This window comes from Amphiura filiformis, chromosome 5 (genome assembly GCF_039555335.1).
Source record: "Amphiura filiformis chromosome 5, Afil_fr2py, whole genome shotgun sequence".
In the NCBI taxonomy this organism is placed as follows: Eukaryota; Metazoa; Echinodermata; class Ophiuroidea; order Amphilepidida; family Amphiuridae; genus Amphiura; species Amphiura filiformis.
Window position 1 is genome coordinate 65,630,764 of NC_092632.1, and position 26,939 is coordinate 65,657,702.

Here is a 26,939-nt window from a genome sequence, read left to right on the forward strand (position 1 = left end):
ACATATTTAAAGCTGAAATGGGCAAATGTAAGGTTCATTTAATCAAAAATACACACATTTGCGTAACATTAGGGGACGATTGCATGGTCCATACCTCGAGAAATTTAAGAAATCATTCAGGCTGTAGCAAGCCCAAGGTATCAAGGTAAAAAATGTGGGTTATCATTCAAGATATGGCGCAGCTGAAATTGAGTTAAAAGCAGAGCAAGTGTGATACAATATAAAATGGGGAAAAAGCACACAAAAATAAAATAAAATAAAATAAAATAAACCATGTAAAAAAACCTTAGTCTCATTTTGACAAGACAAAATGATTCTTTTTCAAGGTATAAATAGTACACAATAGGTTTTTGATGTTCAGGTTTGACTGGGCCTGGATAACCCAAAAAGCCTCATGTCAAGCTTATTTCTGTGGGGTCCATTAAAAGCCAGGATGGGGGGATATGGTGTAAGCACCCTACTCTACTTGTTACTGACTTTGAGTTAATGTATTTGCTCTTTTGTCTGTCTAAAATACAGGTTTGGATAAGTTTGCTGAATATGTTGTATACATCCATGGATTCAACAGTGCTGGTGCAGGGCCAAACAGCACATGTAAAATTCCAGATCTGACAGACAGTAAGTTTGTATTTTTTATGCCTCTCACTACGCACCATAATAGCCTCATCCCAATGGCATAGTTCAGCAACCTGAATTAAACAATCATAGTGCAAAATATGACCCCAAGTTGCAGAGTATGAGTTTTTGTACCCAAATTTTCAAAGGTCATTCAATGAATGTACAAATGTATTGGGGTTAAAGAGCTTTGTCCTGATAGATGAGCATGTTGTGGATCCTAGTGTTTATAGTGTTTTTGGCCTGTGCAGTCATGTGACATCTTGACTGGGTGCAGCTTCAAGTCGAGAGTGTACAACTCAAAGTGTTGGATTGTTGTCGTATATACATGAGTGCATTTAAAGATGGCACATATAGTTTGATCATCTGTAATCGGCGGGCCTTCTAACATCGTGGATTATTATCAATATATTTTATTTCAAGAATTTTCTTGTGACATCATGCCAGAAGCCTGGGTTTACTTTTCGGCGTTGTGATAAAAGCCTAACAATATCGATTATGAGCTGATGAAAATATTATAGATATGCTCACAAACCAGCTGTCGTCTGGACACTGAGTGCGCTTGGCAAAAAGGGATACTGGCATAAAACTATTTATTTACATAGTAGAAGTTGGCAAAAATATCACTTTTGCAGCGGAAAGCAGCTAGGCCATGTTTACTAGACCAACTGTTAAAGTCAACTTACCTCATATAAAGAGCTGAGATGCAAAAGGGCTTACGTCCACCCCTGGCCGAAATTGAGTTATTGGTATAACATTATAGTGTGGGTAAAAATACGCATTTTGGTGGTGGTTTGATCTTCGTACCACCTTCCCTTCCGGAGATATAGTATATTTTCCCTTCGGGAAATCTTCGGGAATTTCCAAAAATTTGAACTTAAAATGAATATAACATTTTAGAAAAATAGTTTTATTTTAATTTTTTGATGTTATATAGTAGTCATACTCCATAAAGATCCAAACAACAACAATTTGTGAACTCCCCAAATCACAACTCTGTTATTTGTGAACTCCCCAAATCACAACTCTGTTATTTGTGTTTCTGTCTTTACAGTTGGCCTGACTCCTATCTTGCCATTGAAAAGTACAGCAAAATCAACCACCGTATTGCAGGTCACTTGCCAGATAGTGTGCTTTCTTGCTGTAATGGCAGTGCCCATGTGGTATGGGGTGGAATTTTGAAATTAATTTAAAAAAGTGTGTGTAGTTGACTGATTGACTTCATCAATGCATCAACTGCATGCAATATTTTTGGATTAGGAAACAGGGCTTACATTATTATTATTATACATGTTGCATAGCAGACAATTTTATATCAACTTGCCCGAGTCATGTTATATATATATATATATATTTCATGTATGAGAATGTGGTCTAGAAAAGGTCTTAATGTACCAATTAACATGCATGAAGTCTGTCATAAAATGATGTAACTGCCTAATCCATAATCATTTGCTTCCAGCTTTGTACTAATATTCTGAGAATTACTGCAAAGCTTATTTTGCAGTGGTGTAGCTAGAGGTTGTTGCGTCCGGGGGAAAGGATACAGAATATTGCCCCCCCTAGCTGAAACAATTGCGTGCAGAATGTACAGAAATTTGAACAAATACCACTAATTTATCATGATCAAGATGAATTTCAGTCTTAAAACTGTCTTTCAAATGACTAGTTATACTGAAATGTGCATAAAGCACACACAATTTTGACTTTCATCACATTGAGGGGGTGCAGAATCGATATAGGTGGTGTTGAATTGGTCGATTCAGCACCCCCTGGCAGTGCACAGGGCATGTGCCCTCCCTTACCCCTTAGCTACGCCACTGTTATTTTGATTTGAATTTCCAAACTAGATTTAAACAGAATGTTTCAACTGCATGAGTTGTCTTAATTATGTTATGCTGCCTAGTGCCCTCTAGAATGACTTTATTGATATTACAGATTACAATCCCATGTAGTAAATTTGATCATATTAAACTGCTTCAAAAGTAACTCAAATTTGCAACAACTAAAATAAAATGACAAATTATATTTCTACATAACATTTCAAATATGTTAGATTTAGCCAACTTGACACAAATTTGATAGAATTTATTATCCTCTGACAGGCCCAGCATCCAACTTGGAATCAAAACCAGTTGCCATGGTAACAGTAGACTACTGTTCTTGCTCATGTAGTCCATGACAAAAGCCTACTGCCTAGATGAATGCATGGACTACTAGTAGACCTCAGGAAAACTTTCGACACAGTTATCAGAAACATACAAAATAGTATTCCAACTTCTTTCAAGGTCATGTATCAGTTTTATATGATGAATCAGGATGTAATTATACAAGAATTCATATTTTTATATATTCAGACAATTCATACATATTATAGAAGTTTATACATATTTATATTATTTTGTAAAGTTGTATTACCTTCAAGCACAAAGATTGTATGTGTAAATAAACTTCATATTTAGTTTTTATTACATAATCAAATATATCTTTAACAATAGAAATAATGTACTTTAACACTATTGTATTGCGGTACATGCAAGATGTTAGCACTAACATTTTTCCGCTGGCGGAAAATGTGCCATTATTCTGCAATTTACTATTCATTCTACTATTCAATCAATGGGCATTTTCAATACTGTACTTTTCACACACTTCATTATTGGGGTGAGTCACACCCATAGACTTTTTTCTAATTGACATTCATATTTGATTTAATTTCATAGAATAGCTAACTTTGAAAAAATTATTTGTAAATAAAACATAGTCTACAGTTTAATTACTTAGGCACCATATATGGTTTGGTCTTATAGCGATATCGGTGCCCCCAAAGCTGTTAGATAGGTACCAATTATGGCTCTGTCTATAATGCCGTTGATATAATCAATTGTATTGAGCATTGAACATAATAATGAATTCTTTCATAGTGTTATTGTTGTTTAAATAACAAAAGCATTATGCAAATGTTCAGGGTATGATACGGTGCGATAGAAAAGGTCATCAGAACTTATGTACTTCATTAATATATTCTTGTTCATTGATTGGTTAAAATTGGATCACATGACCAAAAATAGTTCTACCATCAGTACTCCTATCCGTAAATAGTACCTTTAAGCAGTAAATAGTATTTGCAATGTCCCGGATGAGCCGTAAATAGTACCTCCAAACCGTAAATAGTACTTTTGACCATGCATTCCGCGTGCGCGCATCTGATGCGATGGAACAGTTCACGCATCGCTTGAAACTGCCATAGCGTGATTTCGCTGCTGTAATTGGTTAGCCCGATTTTAGCCTATTCGATTTTTTTGAAGGGCAAAATATAGGTTGTGCTTAAATTGGTTGTGCTGTTCAGTCAGGATAGAAGCTGGAGAGTCCAAACATGAAATAATTTCCTTTTAACCAATCAATGAACAAAGAATATATTAATGAAGTATATAAAACAAATATATACTGCCTTTATTCGAAGTTCTGGTTAAAACTATGGTCCCTCGTTGAGATCAATTAATAATATTTTCCATCGGGACTATTGATCTCACCTCGGGCCCATAGTTTTAACCAGAACCTCTCATGGCTGTCTATATTTGTATACTATTGGGGCACCAATAGAACTTTTGGACCAATCGAGACATTGTGCCTGAATTCACTTGTAATGATCTAATGTATTTTTAATGTGTGCATGATTTATATTAATAAATAATGCTTTACATAACACAACATGGTAGTCACTTCTCATCTCTTTGTGTTTTTATTAACATGCAATTAAAAGCTTCTAAACCACATTGTCAATAACATTAATTATAGGTTAATAAATGCATGCACTTGTTGGGAGTGAAATTGTACAAAATAATGCATGTGTACTGAGATGTTGAAGCATCCAATGCACTCCCCCTTTTGGGCTTGTGCATTAGAGGCACCAACATCTCAGTACAAGTGCATTATATTTTACAAACAAATGATACACATTTATTAACCTATTTCATATACAACAATAAATTCCCATGATTTTTGCTATTTTTATTACTAAAAGTGTTGGAAAATACAAACAAGTATAAATGCATCGACCCATAAGAAAAATGAACGCATCCGAGGCAGTGCCCCAAAGGAAGCAGTGCCCCAGGGGAAACAGTTTCCCCTTGATCCATGATCAGGAAGGAGGCAGTGCCACAGGGGAAACGGTTCCCCCTGCTCCATGATCAGGAAGGAAGCAGTACCCCAAAGGAGGCAGTGTCCCAGGGGAAACAGTTGGCCCCTGCTCCATGATCAGGAAGGAGGCAGTGCCCTAGGAGAAAAAGTTACGGGGAAGACAGTTTCCCCCGCCCCATGATTAGAAAAGAGACAGTGCCACAGGAGAGACAGTTACCCCTGCCACATTATTAGGAAGGAGGCAGTGCCACAGGAAAGACAGTTACCCCTGCCCTATGATTAGAAAAGAGACAGTGCCACAGGAGAGAAAGTTACCCCTATCCCATGATTAGGAAGGAGGCAGTGCCACAGGAAAGACAGTTACCCCTACCCCATGATTAGGAAGGAGGCAGTGCCACAGGGAGACAGTTACCCCTGCCCCATGATAAGAAAGGGACAGTGCCACAGGGGAAACGGTTCCCCCTGCTCCATGATCAGGAAGGAAGCAGTACCCCCAAAGGAGGCAGTGCCCCAGGGGAAACAGTTGGCCCCTGCTCCATGATCAGGCCTAGGAAGGAGGCAGTGCCCTAGGAGAAAAAGTTACGGGGAAGACAGTTTCCCCCGCCCCATGATTAGAGAAGAGACAGTGCCACAGGAGAGAAAGTTACCCCTATCCCATGATTAGGAAGGAGGCAGTGCCACAGGAAAGACAGTTACCCCTGCCCCATGATTAGAAAGGAGGCAGTGCCACAGGGAGACAGTTACCCCTGCCCCATGATCAGGAAGGAGGCAGTGCCACAGGGGAAACGGTTCCCCCTGCTCCATGATCAGGAAGGAAGCAGTACCCCAAAGGAGGCAGTGCCCCAGGGGAAACAGTTGGCCCCTGCTCCATGATCAGGAAGGAGGCAGTGCCCTTGGAGAAAAAGTTACGGGGAAGACAGTTTCCCCCGCCCCATGATTAGAAAAGAGACAGTGCCACAGGAGAGAAAGTTACCCCTATCCCATGATTAGGAAGGAGGCAGTGCCACAGGAAAGACAGTTACCCCTACCCTATGATTAGGAAGGAGGCAGTGCCACAGGGAGACAGTTACCCCTACCCCATGATTAGGAAGGAGGCAGTGCCACAGGGAGACAGTTACCCCTACCCCATGATTAGGAAGGAGGCAGTGCCACAGGGAGACAGTTACCCCTGCCCCATGATTAGGAAGGAGGCAGTGCCACAGGGAGACGGTTACCCCTGCCCCATGATTAGGAAGGAGGCAGTGCCACAGGGAGACAGTAACCCCTACCCCATGATTAGAAAGGAGGCAGTGCCACAGGGAGACAGTTACCCCTACCTCATGATTATGAAGGAGGCAGTGCCATGGGAAAGACCGTTACCCCTCCCCCCATGATAAGGAAGGAGACAGTGCCACAGGGAGACAGTAACCCCTACCCCATGATCAGGAAGGAGGCAGTGCCACAGGGAGACAGTTACCCCTACCCCATGATTAGGAAGGAAGCAGTGCCATGGGGAGACAGTAACCCCTACCCCATGATTAGGAAGGAGGCAGTGCCACAGGGAGAGAGTTACCCCTACCCCAAGATTAGGAAGGAGGCAGTGCCACATACAGGGAGGCAATTACCCCTACCCCATGATTAGGAAGGGGGCAAAAGGTTATACAGGAAATAGATCCATTGGGCTATTCCAGTTGAAATCCTCACTACCCCTGTGGAAGATTTTGGAAATATCTTCCACATGGGGAGTATGTTTTCAAATGTAATTGGTCTAAGTTAATCATTTTGAAACCCATAGTCCCTCTATATTATAGATTTATCTATATCTTCCACAACTGGAGTGAGTATTTCAAATAGAAGTTACTCAATTGTCTATTCTATTTGAAACTCATACTCCCTCTGTGGAAGACTTTAGCTAAATCTTCAACAGGGGTAGTGTGGAATAGCTCATTTTTATAAGCATGAATTGAAGGTGACCATCTTCCATTGGTGAGTAGATTGTTACATGTTTTGATGGCAAGTCAGTGCCCTAATAGGTTATCTTCATTGAACAAATGTTTGTACCCCCAACAGATCCTGGGCCACCACTAGATGTCAGAGCAGTTGCTATGACAGCATCCACCATTTTGGTGAAATGGAAAGAGCCGTCTGATGCAAACGGTCATTTGCAATTTTACTGCATTCAGTGGCAAAAGCATGACGAAACTGAGGATAGACTTTGGTAAGTAACAGGACCATAACATAGATGCATTCTTTGATGCATTAAAGACAATGCAGGGCCCACAGAAGGTTTTTGAAGGGGGGGCAAAATTGGCATGCATCGCGTCGAAAGTGCATGCATAAGCGCACACAGGGGGTATCTGAGAAGCTGGAAAATTTTTCAAACGGGATTCGTGCAATTTGGTGCACACTTTTGTTGAATTTGGGATTCTTCTTCTTCACTAAAAAGTGGGCAGGGGGGCAAATTCCCTCTGCCCCCCTGCTTCAGCGGGCCATGCAATACATGTTAATGAATTGTCTTTAGTGCACATTCTTAAAAGACTCTTCCAATAGGGGATCTTCAATTTACCTTTGACATCTTTATAATTTTTCTTGACCATATATACAATGAATTTAAGCAAGAGAAGAGAACGATGCAATTTTTAATGTATTATTACCCTAATTAAAAGTAAATTATTTTCTTATGATGGTCATTTCCCTGGGCCCCAGCCTTAATTAGCCATTCTATGTCTATTGAGATAGTTGGCATCCAAATACACCAACAAGTCCTTGATGAGTGAAGAAGAAAAAGGTGGACAAATTAACTTTCCCAGCCAGTGTAAACAAACAAACAGACAAACACCCTAAATAATTACCATTTATAATGAATCAACTTTCTTTTCCTTCCACTTGGTCAGCCTAATTGCTGGAGGAAAAATTGTGGCTGGATAGGCTTTTACGATGGGAGTTCATAACAATTAGTGGGTTTTTGGCGGGGTCGCTGCCGGCCAAGTTTAAAACTGTCAAGCTTTTGTCAGGAGTAACTCTGACTTCTAGACATGAGGCCGCCTCGTGCCTACTGATGGCTCTGAAAAGAGCCATTCACTGAAGACTGCCCCTTGCTGTAGGACAAGCTTAAACAACATTATCAACCATGCATAACTTCCTTTAATTGGGGTATTCCATTTAAAATCCACACTACCCCTGTTGAAGATTTTGTAAATATCTACCACAGGGGGAGTATGAATTTCAAATGGATTGAACACATCAAGCAGTTTCATTTGAATTTCATACACCCTCTGATGAGAAAGATTCAACATGAATTTTCCACCGAGGGAGGGCGAGTTTCAAATGGAGCTGCTAATTTGTTCATTACATATGAAATTCATACTCCCTCTGTGGAAGATATTTACAAAATCTTCCACAGGGGTAGTGTGGATTTTAAATGGAATAGCCCAATGATGTCTCTTTTCATGCTTCATCTTACTGGGTTTTTGCTGAACCATGAAATGGTATCAGCCTATAATAGTGTATGTTACTTACTTGCTTACTTACTTCCTTCCTTCCTTACTTACTTGCTTGCTTGCTTGCTTGCTTGCTTGCTTGCTTGCTTGCTTGCTTGCTTGCTTGCTTGCTTGCTTGCTTGCTTGCTTGCTTGCTTGCTTGCTTGCTTGCTTGCTTGCTTGCTTGCTTGCTTGCTTGCTTGCTTGCTTGCTTGCTTGCTTGCTTGCTTACTTACTTACTTACTTACCAACCATTTGGTCTGAAATGGACATATCTTTAAATGTCACGAAGGTATGAACCCCCAAGTGGTGTCAAATGAAAGAGGAAGGAGTAAAGAATATAATAAAAATATTTCCCAACGTCAGAGGTTATCCAAGGGGTCACAGGGTCAAAAAAGGTCATTTTAACCGAAAATGCTCCAATTGAGCTGAAATTTATATGCAATGATCTTTATGACATTCTAAGCATGTTTCAAAATATTGTAAAATTCATTTAAGGTCAGCAAGGGGTCAATAAAGGGGTCAAAGGTCAAGTTTTCAACCTGGTCCAATTGAGCTGAAAATTAAATGCAATGATCCTTATGACATTCTAAACATGTTCAAAATATTTTAAAATTCATTTAAGGTCATTAAGGGGTCATAAAGGGGTCAAAGGTCAAGTTTTCAAAATGCTCCAATTGAGCTGATATGTAAATGCAATGATCCTTATGACATTCTATTTACTAAACATGTTTAAAATTCATTTAAGGTCATTAAGGGGTCATAAAGCGGTCATGTACACATGTACCACAATATACTGCCAATGCCCCATGGTTCAGCTATGGTGCGGTAACCGCTCTAGTTTTCCATGTGTTTTTATTTCAGGGAGAATGCAATGGAGACCACCATCCGAGCACATAACACATATTACATGATTACTGGTCTGGATACATACACAGTATATGACATCCGTGTACAAGCTCATAACATCCGACATGATAGAAACTTAACAGGAATATTTCAGACTATAGATCTAATAAGGACATTGGAAGGAGGTAATAGAATACGCATTATTCAGCGTAGAAGTGATGATGTAACAGGATGAACTACCATCCATAGCAATAAGTTAAAACAATTTTTGAATATATTGCCTGGAAGTAGCCCCGTTTCCCAAAAGTGACGCCTCTTGAATAGCGAGCTAAGCGAGCACCGAGCTGCAGTGACGGCACCAGGAATTTTTTTTCGGGGGGTAAAGTGAATTTCAGGGGGCAAAATCAACAAATTTAAAGCCTTAATGTATGATTTCCGTCAAATTTTGATTTTGTTATTCTTTATTCAAAATGTTGAAATAATATTAGTAATAACTGACAAGAAGAGTTACTGTCCATTTTAGGTTGAAAAAACAAGGTAAAGTGAAAGAAACCCCACTGGTTATTTTGGCCATTTAACATGCAGTTCTATGGGAGGACATATCATAATTTTTAAATAATGATAATATGTCGAACTTTGCTCTGTTGATCTACAAAGACAACAAATTTGGCCGATTCCATTTAGGTCAAGTTGGGACATGTGTAAACATTACAAATATGCAAAAAAATCAGGTTTGAAAAAAAATTAACCACTTTCATATTATAAGATCGTACATTATGGCTTTAATATACAGTAAACGTTCGCCTAATGGCGCACCTGGGCTCCTTTGCCTTTGGGTAAATTTCATGTACAAATAGACAGTTCCCTCCTTTAAAAATCCCAACAAGAATTAAGGTATGTGCCCTTATCTGCTGGTGGGGTTTTTATGGGAGGGCACTTTAAGTTTGTGTCTAAAATTCCAGTTATGTCAAGGGAGCCCATCAGAGCGCCATTAGGCGAACGTTTACGGTATGATAGCAGACATACACAGGTGATGAGTGCAACATCGCTTGTTGTGCAGGGTGATATATTCAAAAATTGTTTAAACCTATATAGCTATGGTATAGTTTATCCTGTTACATCATCACTTCTACGGCAAATATCTGCTTAAAGGTGAACCTCATTGAAAATAAAGTTATATATCAATGGAAAGCTTATGATGTCAGGATATTAAAAATTATTTTTTCCGATTTTTTTGATGGCTAATAAAGCTGAAAAATTAAAAAAATTATTGAATTTTTGGTCTCTTTTAAGGCGCCCAAAAAGCACCCAAATCAATCGTCTATGACCTTGGGAATGCTCGTGACGTAAGCTCAGGGTTCGTGATCACGTGATCCTACTCGAAACATGTAAACAAGACTTGCTTCCTGTACTTTGCAAGCTGCCCGGCAAGTCTGATTTTCACAATAAAGCTTGAAATTAGAGGAATCTTCAAATTGCTGGTTCCTTCTATATATATTAGAAATAATAGAATTATTGTCAACACATAAATTGTCCGTACATTTTTGACAAAATCAGTCATAACTGGCTGGGTATAACTGGGTAATTGAGTTTGAATTTCGCGCTGGGATCAATCCCATGCGCAAATGCTGCTACCGTTCATGTCATGGACTGAATAAACATGATCGAATAACAAATTAAATAGTTGTTTCAGACATTCCCTATATATTCTTGATTCATTTTAAAATGTCTGATTTAAAAAATATCGTCTTGCAGTAATTAAAAATTAATAAAAACCGCCGATTTCATCAAATCCAGCCCATAAAAGGTTTTCATATTTAGCGTATTGCGGTAATACATTCTTTCCACACAATCGCATCGCGATTGAAAGAAACAGATACTCGGGCAGATACTTTAGTATAAAATAAATACAATTTAGGCTTATAGTATGCCGTTATTTGATGGAATTCTGAAATCTGAATAAAATTAAAATATTGTCACTTGTGTCATGATTCTTTAATGATAGTACAATCAGTGTACGGTACTGAAAAAGTGAAACATTCATGTTTTATGGATTACCGAACACGATGCGTAAATTGCTGCTGAATTGCAGGGACGGATATGCACAAACACAGCGACTCGCTTAGGGGCTTCGTCCTCCGTGTTTCATGGGGTGGGTGCACGGTGTTTCAGCAGATTTGATCAATCGTTCCCTTATATTTGGAACATTTACAGGAATAAATTTTGCTGATGAAGTAGCAATAAGTTGGAAATATCAGAATGTGAATATCAAATCGGTCATTTTGTCTGCAAGTTCAGTACAGTCGCGGATACTGAACACTCGGCGTAGTGAGACTCAGTGCAGTCACTGAGCTCATCCTGTATGTATCTATACGAGTTCGCCTATCATACATGACCGGCCATGACTGGTTGTAAAGCTAAGAAATAATTAAAAAATCCTGTACATGTACCTTATTCTATTCCTTCATTTTCTCATTGTAATAAGTTCATCTCAACTTGGTGTGACGATCTGAACTGGTAGCACTAGCAGTTATTTTTTGTAATCTGTTTTCATTCCGGTTCTTCGCTAATCTTCGCTCTTCGTGCTTTTACTGTAATATTCCCTATGCATATCGTGGATGGCTTGGCCTATCCCAAATCACCCCGCCAGCACTTTTCCCATTTTAAATCCACACACTTTATTCAGGAACTTCATTCTTAATTTGATCATGATATTTCCTTCATGTTATTCTTATTTTATTGAAGATAGTTTTCATGTAAAGTAAGTTGACAATGACTGAATTCGTGCATTGGCCCGATGCATGCCACAGTAATACACGGACATTGTGTTTACAATCAAACCCGGAAGTAACTGTGTGTCCCTGGGCTGACGTCATCAACGAAAGCGCCCAATTTGACGATTTCGTTTTGTAATTTAGGGGGTGCCAATATCCAATCTTTGCATGGAGATTATGTCTAGCCTGGTACGAAAAAAAAAAAAAAAATATTCTTTTCTGCTTCCTGACATCATAAGCTTTCCATTGATATATAACTTTATTTTCAATGAGGTTCACCTTTAAAGAGTTATTCAGTGATTTCGGAAAATCTTCAAAATTCATTTTTGCACCTAATGTAGCATGCTAGTGTGTTCTTCTATTTTACATGAAAATGTAATACACAATTAAAGTAGGGAAATTAGCTAGCTGTATTTGAATGGGGCTTCAATTTTGTCAATACTGCTGTTTTCCTTGTTTTTTGCCAAATGTTTCATTCTGAACTGCCTAGTGACAATTTAATGACGTATCCTTCACTTCTAAGCTATTTATATATACACAATTTTAATTTGTCTACGCTGTCACTGTGATCACTGAATAGGCCTTTAATTTACAAAATTGCTTATCGTCACTGGGCGGGAAAAACCTTGTATGTACTTTTGGCCCTTGAACATGGATAAAGCCTTGTAGGTGTAGACTTTATATGGATAGGTTGCTTCATCCATGTTCAAGGGCCGAAAGTACATGTAGGAAACACCTCATATTTACTTTTGGCCCTTGAACATGGATAAAGCCTTGTAGGTATAGACTTTATATTGAATGGTTTGCTTCATCCATGTTCAAGGGCAAAAAGTACATATGAGGTTTTTCCCGCCCAGTGACGTTATAATCCTGGACCGGTTTTGCGCTTCATTGTTCTACAATACAGTCCTGTTGCAGGTATCTATCTGTATCCAACACTGTAGTAGTATACCTTCAATTAAATTAATGAACACCTTCCTAATGTCTTTTACAAGTGCATTCATAGTTATTCATATTCAGCAAAATTGATTAAAAATTTGGATCATTTTAACTAATTATCTTTTCTTCTTTTTATTGTTTCAATTTGAAAAGTTTTGGAAAAGCCTCCTCAATCAGTGAATGTAGCTCCTGTTCTAGATAGACCTACAAAGCTGCATGTATCATGGGAATTGCCTACAGGTGATTATAACAATGGCAAAGTACTCGGCTATCTCATCTATAGATGCAGTGTACAGACTAGCTATCAGAGTGGCTACAATTGTACAGGTAAAGATACCCAACAGAGGCTCCGGAAGATGTTAAATATGGGGGTGGGTGGGGGGGGCAACGGTGCCTGGTCCAACTTATTGAGGGGGGCTAATGGTACTTTTCCATAGCCACCAAAATTATTGCCCCCCCCCCCGGTTCCGGTGTCACTGCCCAAATTGCAATTATTTGAGACATGAAGTAATAAATAAACAAACCCATTATAGTCTAACTTGCTGCATGCTATGTTATTGGTAGTACCCAAATGTTGCCAAAAACAGGCAGATTTTGAATGCATGCTTATACAAAACTGGTTCCTGAGACCCCAAAGCCCTTTGTTCCAACTGTCTATATGTAAATATTAACATTAAAATACTAATAACTTATTACATGATTACTGCAATTTTACAGTCTCAAACATTATGTATATCTTTTGCACAGGTGCTACCTTTGTTAAAAACCTAACCAGCGCATCCCAGAGATTTGCCATTATAGATGACCTACGACCTTTCACCTCTTATCTGATATGGATGGCGGCATATTCTCGCTTAGGACCCGGTGCTAAATCAAAACCAGTAGAGGCTACAACAAGTGAAGGAGGTATGTATTAAAAGTGGGATTTAAAGTGCACTACGCACAGGCACAAGACGTTGATCCACAAGCCTCAGCACACTTTAAGGACAGATTGTCGCTGACCACTACAGCCCTGCATCATTCCATAGACCATGAACAACAACACAGGGACTTTGCAGCTTCAAGAGCACACACCCGCAGTGTTGCCAAACCTGCAACTTGGTAGCCCAATTGGGCAATTTTTGAAGATTTTCCCCACGACTTTTGACAATTTCCTGTCCCATAGAAACCAATGGTTAAGAAAAAAAATTGGCCGACTTTTCAACATTGGCTTCCGCGACTTCCGATAGTTTCCTGCCCCATAGAAACCAATGGTAAAGAGAAAAATTGGGCGACTTTTCGATTATTTGACTTGCGATTCGGGCTGAAATATTTTGGTAACCCTGCACACTTGAGACATTTCACAAATGACCTTCACAACCAGGATCAGCGTCATAAGGGTTACAACGAGACAATTGGCAGCAATAAGTTCCTTGTTCAGGGGAATTTCGAGCTAAGGGACCGTTCACAAACTCTTGTTGGGGGGGCCTGATGCAAAACATTTTTATCGTGAAAATTTTTTGAGGCCCCCCTTTCCAGACCTCAGGGCCCCCTTTTTATGACATGAAAATTATGGGTCAACCCCATAGAAAAACATATGAACTCAATTTTCCCAGGAAAATTTGTGGTCATTTTTTTCAGGGCCCCCCTTAGGAAGGTCAAAACTTTTGTTTGTTTGTTTGTTTACCCAGGTTGGTCCGTGAGGAACACATGCTAATCCATGGAAAACCATGGACCGTTCCAAGCTCATACACTGCATCAGGCCCCCCTAACAAGTATTTGTGAACGGTCCCTAACTCAATTTTTCCAGGAGAGTACTAAACCACCACCAGGGTTCGAACCCGCAACTTCTGGTAATAATACCCCTGTATTGTGGTGAGGGGCTGTGATGGGGAGGAAATTTCAAGATGCGCCCTGACATGTAGAAGTGCATTTTGCCTCCAGGCTAAAGGCTCCAAGGCCCCAAATGTTAAAACAAGAGGGCCTGCAGTTTCTCAGTAAGTAAAGCAGCTACAGTGCTCTGCATTTGTATTCTGATAGCACTAGAGCCTTATACCCTAACATATGTACTTTAGCCCCATTGATAAAATATTATGGGCCCCAGAGCCCCACTGCACCAATGTGAAAACAAAGGGCCTGCCATTTCTCAGGACCGTGATTTTGTGCACTCATAATAAGCGGGTATATCCTTATTTTGTGTGCAGTTAACATAGGCGTAGATCCCGGTGGGCGGGGTATGGTTGAATAAATATTTTGCCAATATTTTGCCGGGGGGGTCCATACAATCATCCCCCAATGTTGATGCCTGATAATGGGTTTCTGACCAAATTAACCCCATATTTGCCCATTTTAGCCCCAAAAGTGCACATTTTTGCGCGCTTCGCACACATTTATTCTACTTTTACACCATATTCCAGCAGATTAGCTTCAAAATAGTAAAAATTTTCACCATAAACTTATTCTGTCACCAAAAGGTGCTGGATTGACTATACTTGAAGTATTTCTTCCAACTCCATCCCCCAATGTCAGAAAGAAATCTACGCCAGTTAATGTTGTTGTTGTTGTCATTCAATATTGTTATTATTGATTATTGTTAATTTTGTTGTCATTTTACTCATTGTCTGCCATTTTATACAAAATATATAGTGATCATTTAACCTTCTTCCACCTCTACAGAGTCAAAAGCTCCACTCAATCTCACCATTACTAGCTTCTCAGCAACCAGCATCAGTTTGTCATGGTCACCACCAGTAGAAACCAATGGAATTCTGCAAGAATACATAGTATGGTATTCAGGGAGTAATCTGCACAGGGAAACCAAATTAATTGATGGCAATAGGACATCATGTACATTATCAGGCCTGAGGGAGTACCATATTTATACCATGTGGATCCAAGCTTGTACATCACTGTGTGGGCCATTTTCACAAACTGTGGCTGTAAAGACCTATATTGGAGGTGAGGCATAGCTTTGTAGATCTGAAAAACATGTCAACCCAACTTGATCTTTTCAAGTCTGCAACAAATTGGGCTATTCCATTTGAAATCCACACTACCCCTATGGAGAGTTTTGGAAATATGTACCACAGAGGGAGTATGAATTTTAAATGGAATGAACAAATAAGGCAGCACCATTTGAATTTCATATACCCCTGAGAAAGATTCAACCTGAATCTTCCACTGAGGGAGGGTGTGTTTCAATTGGAGCTGCTAATGCGGTCATTCCATCTGAATTTCATACTCCCCTGTGGAAGATATTTCCAAAATCTTCCACAGGGGTAGTGTGGATTATAAATAGAATAGCCCATTGTATCTCAACCTTCTATGATTTTGCAGGTGCATGCAAAGATTGATTGACTTACTTACGAATGACCGACTGACAGACCGACCGATACCGACAGATTGCCTGAATGGAATGTTACCAATACCAGTTAAAGAAGGTTCCCAATAGCAATTTATAAAAAGTTCTATATATGCTTTACCACAGCAGCTGAAGGGAGTATCCCATTATGCTTTGCGGTACCATTATAGAACTGATTGTGCCATAGAAAATGTACACAAAATCCCACACTTCAACTTTCAACTACTCTCTTAAATCAGGGAAGCTTAGATTTTTGTTTGAAAAAATATTACCCATAGAGTATTGTGAATCTATCAATAGCTCTTAATATCTAAGCGGCTCTTGTTTATATTTTGTATACATTTGCTATGGAGGAAGCAGATATACTGCAATGCATGATGGGATACTCCTTTCAGCTGCTGTGATGCTTCACCATATACTCCTATATTTCAGAAAATATTTTGTTGAGTATGCAGTATCACACAAGCTATTATTATGTTGTTATTGTGTTATTGTAGTTTGGGTTACATCGAATTTTATTATGTACAAATTAGAAGAGAAAAGAAAAACTAGCTGGCAGCAACCCTCATATTTTATAGAAAACTAGCTCTTACCTCCCTGTCTGTCTGGCTGGCTGGACCTACTGCCTGACATCAGAGAGTTGATATATTTTAAAAAGATATCACTTGCATACATGTATGTAAAATCCTGTACGTGCTTTTTTCTTTCCCATCACATCAGAAAATTTATTTTGGCAGTGATGCATATAAATAATTTTCATATTTATTTTTACAATAGTGCCTGGAAAACCGAAATTACACGAACCAGAGCTCCTTGCAGTGGACAAAATGAGGCTCCGTTGGGATCCACCTGATGAACAAAGCAACAGACCCATAGACCATATATATTATATCATAATGTATAGACCAACCAACACAACTAAGTGGAGTGTGCGGGAAACAACGTCAACAACTTTGCTGATTGAGGTGACATGTGGACTAGAAAGTGATGGTGTTATGTACGATATGCAGGTGGCTGCTGTGAATATTAATGAGACGCGTCATAAGATGCGTGGGTCGCCTAGTATGATGAAACAACATGAGATGTGTCAAAGAATACCAGGTAGGAATCATATAAGTAAAAAATGAGTAGGGTGTATAGTGTAAATCATAATATCGATAAAAATTAATCAATCGACTATCTAATAATATCGATATCCTCAATATCACTTTCTGAAGAAAATCGATATATTCAGGTTGCCAATAATGGAGAAAAGTATAGAAAATAGAGACTTTGCGAAATGAAGTTTGGATTTCTTGCTCAAATTTACTCCAACGTGAACGTAATGGTTGGTTACTGCAACAACAGCGTATTGTCGCTTAAACTCGGGACATGTGTATCAATGTGCGTTCAAAAGAAGGGCATGTGTAAGAGCTTGTAACCGACTACATCAAAATGTCGCTCTTTTGTTTAGTCAAGTGGTTATTAGTCCCACTTCAAGACAAAAGACTTGAGCTTCGTTTGAATAAACATGAATGAACTCGCGATACCACTCAACATGGATTATGTCGGGACCCAGCGTTAATCTCCTTATCATATTATTTTGAAACTAGCTATACGTTTCAATTAATATTCTTACGATAGTTTTAGGCCTATATATATTATTTAATAATGACTCGTCAGCTTTGTCAATTTCATATTCCAATTTACTACACAAAGCCTAATGAAATACATATTCTTTATTTCTTTCCCCTCCTTCTGAATCTCTCTCCCCTTCCCCTCCTGTGTCCCCTTCCCTACATTCTCCTTATTTTCCCCTCCTTCTCCCCTCTATCTACTCGCTCTCTCAAACTTGACCCTCCTATAATTACCCACTCGCACTCCTGTTTCCCCCTCCCCAGTGATTTTGTCAAAGGGAAACGTTTTTACAAAAATGGGCTTAAAATGGCAGAAAAAGGCCTAAAAGCGTATCACTGCAGCCAGCATCCAAAAGGGGATGGTCAAGAAGGAAGACAAGATGTCCCACGGGAGCTGCCCCCCCTTTGGCTACCGGCAATGCACCTCCCTGTCCACTTCCAATGCCCTCCCTCTCCTCCTCCCTACCCCCTCTCTTACCAGGTATAACCTATGACATGTTATATATAAAAATGTTATGCACCTGCTTTACTCTTCCAGAAGTATCGTATACTGCTGGCTCAAGTAAAACCAGGCCATTTTTATGGGAACTTAATCCCCTTGGCGTTGAAGTCAAGCCAAAACTTGTTCCGCAAACTGATTTGGTGTACGTCATGAGCACACACAAAAGTATATATCAAGTGTGACGTTTGGAACAAAAATTATTTTGATCTAATTCAATCAATAATTTGCCAAATGGCATAGCTCTCCATAAGTCGCTGGAAGGTAGCTGGTGCATTTGTGAGTCCAAATGGCATAGCTCTCCATAGGTCGCTGGAAGGTAGCTGGTGCATTAGTGAGTCCAAATGGCATAGCCCTCCATAAGTCACTAGAAGGTAGCTGGTGCATTTGTGAGTCCAAATGGCATAGCTCTCCATAAGTCGCTGGAAGGTAGCTGGTGCATTTGTGAGTCCAAATGGCATAGCTCTCCATAAGTCGCTGGAAGGTAGCTGGTGCATTAGTGAGTCCAAATGGCATAGCTCTCCATAAGTCACTAGAAGGTAGCTGGTGCATTTGTGAGTCCAAATGACATAGCTCTCCATAAGTTGCTGGAAGGTAGCTGGTGCATTAGTGAGTCCAAATGGTATGATGCATCCTGTTACATAGGTATGGAAAAATGTTGATGAATGTAGAAGATATGCGGAAAATTGGGAGGAAAATTGATTTATTGATTTTTATCGATATTGAGTGGCCAATATATTGATTTTTGACTGCCTGTGTAATATTCACTCTCAACCTGTATTTTGTGACTTTACTGTAGGGGCAACAAAACTGCCATTCTCAATAGAAAACTTAAAATTTTCACAAAACTTGGGTCATTAATGAAATAAGAATATTCCATTTGGTACACAAAAATTCTAAAGTACGAGCACTGATAGAGTCTACTGGATTAGATTTTGGAACATGGATGTGTGGCACATGAATGCTATATGTCAAGTTGATTTACGACAGGCAATTTTATTCAAATGACGGGCAAACCTCAATTTCTAGCTAAGACCCTGGGCTGAAGTGACATCAAATTGACACCACGCATCCATGTGTACTAATCTTATCCAGTCTAGTAAACATTGGGAGCTGACCCTGGATGCGATGGTTATTATAGGCTGATAAGGATTCTGTGCCTGTGTAGAACTGCATCCCCGAATTATAATAAATGGTTTATAAAGTGTGCCTTTTACTTTTACTTTCCGTAAAACATATATTCTTAATGTAATTGTTTTATAATAAACCTGTGGCATTTTGGGTTGTTTTTTCTTTTTTCAGTAAACAAAACTCTTGTAGTGGTCATATCTGTCGGTGTCCTGGTTGCAGGAGTGATTCTTGTAGTCATGTTCTATCAAGTGAAGAAGGCAGACGTCTTTCAAGATCATCTCCCAGCTAAACCTGAATTTGTGGATAGCAAGTTGTTTAAGGTAGGGTTAGAATTTCAATCTGAAATTGTCAAGTTGTTTATCAAAATATTTGTAGATTTAGTCCGAATGGATCAATCTTTTGCTTAAGGGAATGGATATCAACGTTTACACAGTATTTTTGTGGGACATGAGAGAGCACATCAGACATATCAAATTGCATTCTGAATATGCGATATAATACAAATGTTATGGCAAATTATTAAAAATTTATATATTTTTCAATTTTTGATATTTAACAGTCCTCAATGTAAACTTTATAAATCTAATGATTTGTACTTAAAGTGTATGAAGCTGGGAGGAAAAGCCATCCATCATATGAAAATGTTGTCCTTTTGTATTGAAGATACACATTTTTTTTCCAAATGTACTTTCCAACCCAGAATAATTACATAACTTTGAATTTTACTGAAAGTACTGAATTGTTTAACAAATATACTTCTTTTTTATTTGATCCCTATTTAGGCTTTGGAGAATGGCATACCTTGTGGTGTAATCGAAAAAGAAGTGTTTGATGAACCGTTAACAACAAAGCAGTGTATGATTAATTCTACTGAATCTACTGAATGTGCTGAAGCCACAATGGATACCAAGCCACTTGTTAATGCAGGACACTTGATTCCTCCATGGGGCAGCTTAGAACAAATCAAAACCGATCGATCTGTCAAGTTATTATTTACGCGCTCGGACAGTACAGACAGCGGCGTTCCACCTTCGCCTTGTAATTATAGCAACAACCACATGGGGGGTCTGATGGTTGGAGAGGACAGCCTATCAGCCATTTTGCCATCATTTGCAGATGATTTCATAAAAGGACATTTTATCTTTGATAGTGGTGAAGACAATAAAGTGAAATCAAACAGTGCGCAGATGGAAAATAGTGGTTCTTTGACTTATTGCAACAAAGAATATATGAGAGAAAGTAGCGCTCCATTTAGCATAACAGATACAGCTCAAGATGAAGGAAACAGTAATTCGGTAATTCCCAGTACAATCACAGGTAGCATGTCGATGTTCCCATCCTTGAACTTGAAGCCAGGCGTTACATCACATCATCATACCGGTGGTGGAGACATTTCAGATACATCTACTGATGCAGGAGAGCATCTGGTAGCATCATCCACACAGATACCGGATTCTCCTGATGGCTCAGAGTCGGTACCATACTTTCAAGTAGGTATGTCCTATGTACTTTCACCTGTAGTCAAAAGTCATATGAAACCACCAGGATTGTCTGACATGAAGCAGATTGGAGATGATCATCGCATCGTTGAACATTCCAGTGATTTTTATAAGAAATCAAACGGACAATCGTTAACTTATGTAATGTTGCCGGATATATTCAGCAAGAATCATGGAGAAGATGAAATAATCGATGAAACACTTGCAGAGATGTCATCTGAAGCAGTTCCCATTGATGAGAATATGGGTTCATCCTCATCCAAGATGGCAGATTTTGTAGCTAATCAGCTAACCCATATTCATCAATCTGTTGATGAGATAGGAGCAGAGAAAACCGTAGAGCAAAAGAACAGCACCGCACACAACTTACGCATGACAGAGTCTCACGCAACTCCATCTGCAGGGTGTAGTGTAACAATGGGAGCAAGTGAGAGAACAGAGGTTACCTCTGTGCAAGATACTGACTTGAACACATCTCCATGTAATGAACAAGATCCGGTATTATGTGCTTCACATGTGAGTGATTTGATGGAGAGTCTGCAGCCTGTGCAGGAGTCTAATGTGATAGAGGATGGTAGTAGACCATCAATTGTACCAATACATCCATGTACAGGTTATGTTTTGTATTAGTCTATAACATTTATTGTTTGATTGTCCATATGCTATAGACAATATACTATGGACAATTAAACAATAATTTTTTGATAACTACATGTATCTTTCAGAGTTGTTGGCATATTTGGCTGTTAAAACAATTGGGCTTCCATAAAAACGTGATAGTTAGCATATGTGCTTACAATCGAGTGCTTTTGAAAACATGAAATTGTACCAAAGCCTGGTACTTTACAAACTGAGCTAATGGGGTTGAGACACAGATTTGCAGGTTTACTAGTTTGTATATAGCTATGTATATCGATGATATGCTCAAAACCCTATGCACTTTTGTGGATGTGGCACTTCATGCTTGATAGTAAGCACATATGCTAACTATCGAGTTTTTACGCTATTCAATTTAAAATCCACAATACCCCTGTGAAAGATTTTGGAAATAACTTCCACAAGGGGAGTATGAATTTCAAATGGAATGAACACATTAGGCAGCTCCATTTGCAACTCACCCGCCCTCAGTGGAAGATGCAGGTTAAATCATTCTCAAAGGGTGTATGAAATTCAAATGGAGCTGCCTAATGTGTTCATCCCATTTGAAATTTATACTCCCTCTGTGAAAGATATTTCTAAAATATTCCACAGAGGTAGTTAGGATTTTAAATGGAATAACCCAATTTGTGTGGGTTTTATGTAATTTTTTTTTCAGAACTTTAAAACACAAATGAAGTAATATTTATTTTTGTATTATGTGCTTCATAACCTCAAATTCGCAATTGAAGACCTGAACTAAAAGGGGGTTAAGTTACAAAATCATGAAAAATGAGTTAGTGTCAGTTTCTGCTTCAAGGGGGCGATCTGCACCCCCTGCAAATTTCGTAGTGAAATAATACTGTAGAGCATTCAAACTGTATGGACAAAACCACCTCCTTGCAATGAAACTACATGAACATAACAATCTTCTTTGCCATTTATATTGTATGTCAAAATGCAGTCAATGTGAATTTACCCTCTTTAGTTCTGAGGTCTTCAATTTGTTTTGTTTTCATGTTTTTACCTTGATTAAAATTGTTCTGGTTGACAGCAGTATACGTAGTGTATGAGCCAGGAGGGGGTACTAGGGCAGTGGCTTAGCCAGCACTTTTTCAGAGGGTGGGAGGGGGGCAGTGGCATAGATTTCTTTTTGACATTGGGGGGGATGGAGTTTGAAAAAAATTCTTGAAATATAGAGAATCCAGCAGCTTTTGGCGACAAAATAAGTTTATGATACAAATGTGTGCGAAGCGCAGGGAAATTTGCACTTTTGGGGCAAAAAACCTATAGGTCAGAAACCTATATTCAGGCGTCAACATTGGGGGGGGTGATTGTATGGAGCATCCCCTGGCAAAATATTGGGGATTAATCCTCCATCCCCGGGATCTAAGCCTATGGTGGTGGGAGGGGGCAAGAAAAATTTTAAGGGGGGAAAATATTGATGAAAATGGTCAAAAATGGGCTAAAAAGGCCCTAAAATCTTAAATATCGGGGCTGCTACCATCCCACTTAGGTGGGCAAGAGAGGGGTAAGACTTTTCATGGGGGGGCTATGCCCCCCTTGGCTACGGCACTGTACTGATGTTATTTTCAGCAAAATGTATATAACATTAATAATTTATATGTTATTAAAAAATTTACTGTAAATAAGTTAATCAGGATTGTCAATAAAATATAATTCGAAAAAGTTCTTGTAAACAAATCCAAAGAAGTATTGGGTAAATGATGTTAAATATACCTCAATGACAGCTCCTAAACCCCAAAACTATTAGCAGCAGCATCAGCTTAAAACAATGGCCAGTGCATCCTACCGGGGCATCCTACAGTGCTGTCTGTTCATCCAAGGCTGTAGGTACAGGAAGGGCATTGGTGAAACAATGCCCAATGGGGTCAACAATAGACAATTTTTGTGCACTACTTATGAAGAGTGAAGAAATAATGAGCACATGTAGCCCAAACACTTCAAATCTTGGACATGACCCTTGCCTTTTTGCCTGTTAATGTTGCCAATTTAATTGATATTGATATTTAAATGTAATGCATTGAAATTGTGCTCTCCCCCCCCCCCCCTCCCACTTTTTAGATTCTTGTGGGCACTAGGCATGAAAAAATTGGGTCAACAATTAACAACTTCCGTCAGCAAAAAATATTTCAGTTGGTACATTTACAAGTTGTGCCCACCCCCGGTTTCGAAAACTGGCTATGCAACTGAGTTCCAACAGGAGAAAACTGCAACGATGCAGCACAGAACTGTCCTGAGGTATGTTTAATATATCATACCCAACGTTTCTTTACAAGAAAGAACTTTTGTAAATGTTGCAATAAGTAATTTTACAAAGTGCAAATAGAATCAAGACACAATATAGACACCATCATATTTGTTTTCTACATTTATTATTAACCATTTTATCCGTGCATTTGTAACAGTGATACTGATTGGTTCTCCACACTTACAACCATGTGTTTACACTTAGTGCTCTTTACTCCAGTAATTACATTTGGTCGTACATTACTATTGTTTGCTGCCCTCACATACTCATGTCAAGTTCAGCAGTACTAGCATTACAAGAACATTGTATAATACACCAATACGTACTATATATAACTATTTTTATTTATAGAGTCGTAGATAATAAGTAAAAACAGTACCAGTTTGTTGTATAAAATACACAATGGTTTAATATAAACACACGACATTTCGGACCAATGGTCCTTTATCAAGTGATGCCAAATATTTGAAACAAAACAAAACAATATATCGCGTACGTTGTTAAGCAGACTAAATAAACGTGGATGCGTGTACGCGCGCAGACACAAAACTGACGCGTGTGAGCGAAAGACGCAAAAGTTAAATCAACACGCGGGGGATAAGAATAAAAATTAAAAAATTAAAAATAATTATATATCTTTGTGGTTAATGGTTATAAATAGATTCCAGTTAATTTTAGGTAAAGCTTTTCGACATGATTGTGTAGGCCTATATTGATTTCTTCTTAGTGGCACAAGCCACACACCTAACTCTCTCCACGCTGGTGTCGACTGCAGATAACAAGTTTAATTTTTTTTAATTCAAAAATTACAGAATTGTAAATATTCGTGTCCATACTTGGAATCAGCATGAAAAAATGCATTTATACAGTCCTGTACAATGATTTTATATAGTCGATAATATATTATCGAGTAGAGCTCATGGAGGCAGCCATTAGCAGACCACCCATTGTCAGATGGCTGGATGATTTTCAGCTGCACACACAAATGAATAGGAGAATTTTGAAAATGAATCATGACTTTTTGATACACCGCTTACGGCAAAAATTCTGAGCACTGGGTGATTCTAAATTTCACATACAATGCACAAAACAATATTTGTAAAATCTTTGTCGAGAGATTAAAAAAGTTATCGAGAGAATTTTCTGTAATATTGTTATAAATTAGCACAAAATACAAATTTCTAAGCAGAAAAATGGCCACAGTCCTATCTTGCCATTGAAAACTACAGAAAGCCCACACGCAGAGCTTCAAGCCACATGCCAGACAACCTGGCGCCAACTGCGCCCATGTGATGTAAGTCGATAATATATTATCGACTTTATAAAATCATTGTACAGGACTGTTATATGAGTACAAACAAGCCTAGTATTGGTTCAGTGGTTCTTAAGATAGCTCTTAATAATTTTCTCAAAAATGTGGACTTTTTATGTTGCAGCCTATTTGGATAGCTATAAGTATCCTGTGTATCATGCTCATATATCAAGGCACAGTTCTTCGACCCCTATATCCTTCTACACTCATAAATTGACCTTGCAATGCAGTGGGTGCAAAAATTCATACTCCACATCTTGAGGTCAGATTTGTGCTTTGATTCTTTAGTGTATATGCTATTGAACTATGTGATTGGGGATGAGGTGCAGAGTGACAATAAAGCTGCATATGGTATAAATAAGTAAGGTTTGAGTGAAATCAATTATAGTGATGTAAAAAGCCATTAAAAGTAACAAACTGCTTGAAATTACCAGGTTTGGTGGGAATACCTTTGAATAGATGCATGATTGTGCTGGGAGCAAAATTCTCATCACATTTTGTATATGTGCTTTACCCCTTTCTATATTGATTGATTGATGTAGTTGAACATCAGATCCTCCAGTCCTCCTCCACCACAACACAAATTTGAAGAGGGAAAGAGAAGGCTGTGCTACACATCAAATGCTGTACCTTGACGGAAATATTTAATTCTCGGTCATGACCAGAGGTGTTAATTAGAGATATATGAGTTGCAAGAATTCTTAGAATATTGGTTTAATTATGCATTATTGGTACCCATGTAGACAAGCTTCATTAAAGCATTAATTGATACTAGACGGCATACGAGCACAACACAATCACCTATGCAGTGCATATGAAATATATACATACCAATGTGTACCTGTTAACTTGGTTTACTTTTGTGGCAAAGAAATAAAATCCACACAAGTCCTATTTTGTGGTGAGTAAAACAGTGTGTTCTGACATGAAACTGAAATGAACTAATGTATCGTAAATGTAAAATATCGGAAGTGATGTACATAATATGGAAACTATTTAGGGCACTATGAATATGGATGTTCGTGTATGCTGCACTCCACTTGTGCTCTGTCTTTCTAACATCTTTTGACAGATGACAGGCATTTTTCATGGATAAAAATCTACCATGCTTTCAAGCTAACATCAGGGACTTGTTTGATGCAGCTTTTTGATGAATTCTTGTGGAATTTACCATATTTTTCAACATTTCATGTTGGATTTTGTGTGACTCAGTTTACCATCAGTGAATATTGTGTGTTCAACCATTCTACATTTTTACCACCATATCGAGGAGTTTGAACTTTGCAGCTTGGACACTTGTCATCTTATTTTGTCTAGCTCAGTACTCACTTGATCACTGTACACCTTGTGTGTGAACCATGGCTCGTCAAGGACAAACTGTGAGATTATCCCTATTGAGGGGCAGTCAATTGGCTCTTATTATCATCTTGACTGTGTTTTGCTACCAGCCACATACAAGTAAATCACCTTGTTTACAGCATCTTATTGAATATGGATCAACTGCTCTATGCAGAACTCAGGTTACTCAACTTAGTCAACCAAATACTATCACCAACTATCACCGTTTTACTAGAGCCAGGTTTCAATACTATGCTAACTCCTCAGCCTCGTTTCAGCTATTGCTTGATGGCGATGTGGAACTGAACCCTGGACCCCAAAACATTTGTTCAAATTGTAGTGGAACTGTCCGAATAAATCAAATGCTACTTTCTTGTGCAACATGCTCCAAACCTATTCATCTGAAATGTTCCGGACTATCATCATATGCTTTACGGCACCGTGACTCATATTTTTATGACGTTCAATGTCAGCCCTGTGTCACAATGAACATCCCTTTTGCCAATGACTCTCTGTGCTCT

General features: G+C 38.7%; 1 protein-coding gene across 1 annotated transcript in view; it reads left to right on the forward strand.

The window, feature by feature from the left end:
- Positions 1-21,491, forward strand: part of LOC140152338 (uncharacterized) — a 35,217-nt gene extending 13,726 nt beyond the window's left edge. The window contains exons 10-18 of the mRNA XM_072174642.1: positions 520-618; positions 6,805-6,952; positions 9,078-9,247; positions 12,929-13,102; positions 13,523-13,681; positions 15,431-15,712; positions 16,893-17,216; positions 19,533-19,681; positions 20,144-21,491. Coding sequence (XP_072030743.1) covers positions 520-618; positions 6,805-6,952; positions 9,078-9,247; positions 12,929-13,102; positions 13,523-13,681; positions 15,431-15,712; positions 16,893-17,216; positions 19,533-19,681; positions 20,144-21,490 — 2,852 coding nt within the window. The 3' untranslated portion in view covers position 21,491. The remainder of the gene's footprint in view (positions 1-519; positions 619-6,804; positions 6,953-9,077; positions 9,248-12,928; positions 13,103-13,522; positions 13,682-15,430; positions 15,713-16,892; positions 17,217-19,532; positions 19,682-20,143) is intronic.
- The last annotated feature ends 5,448 nt before the right edge of the window (positions 21,492-26,939 follow it).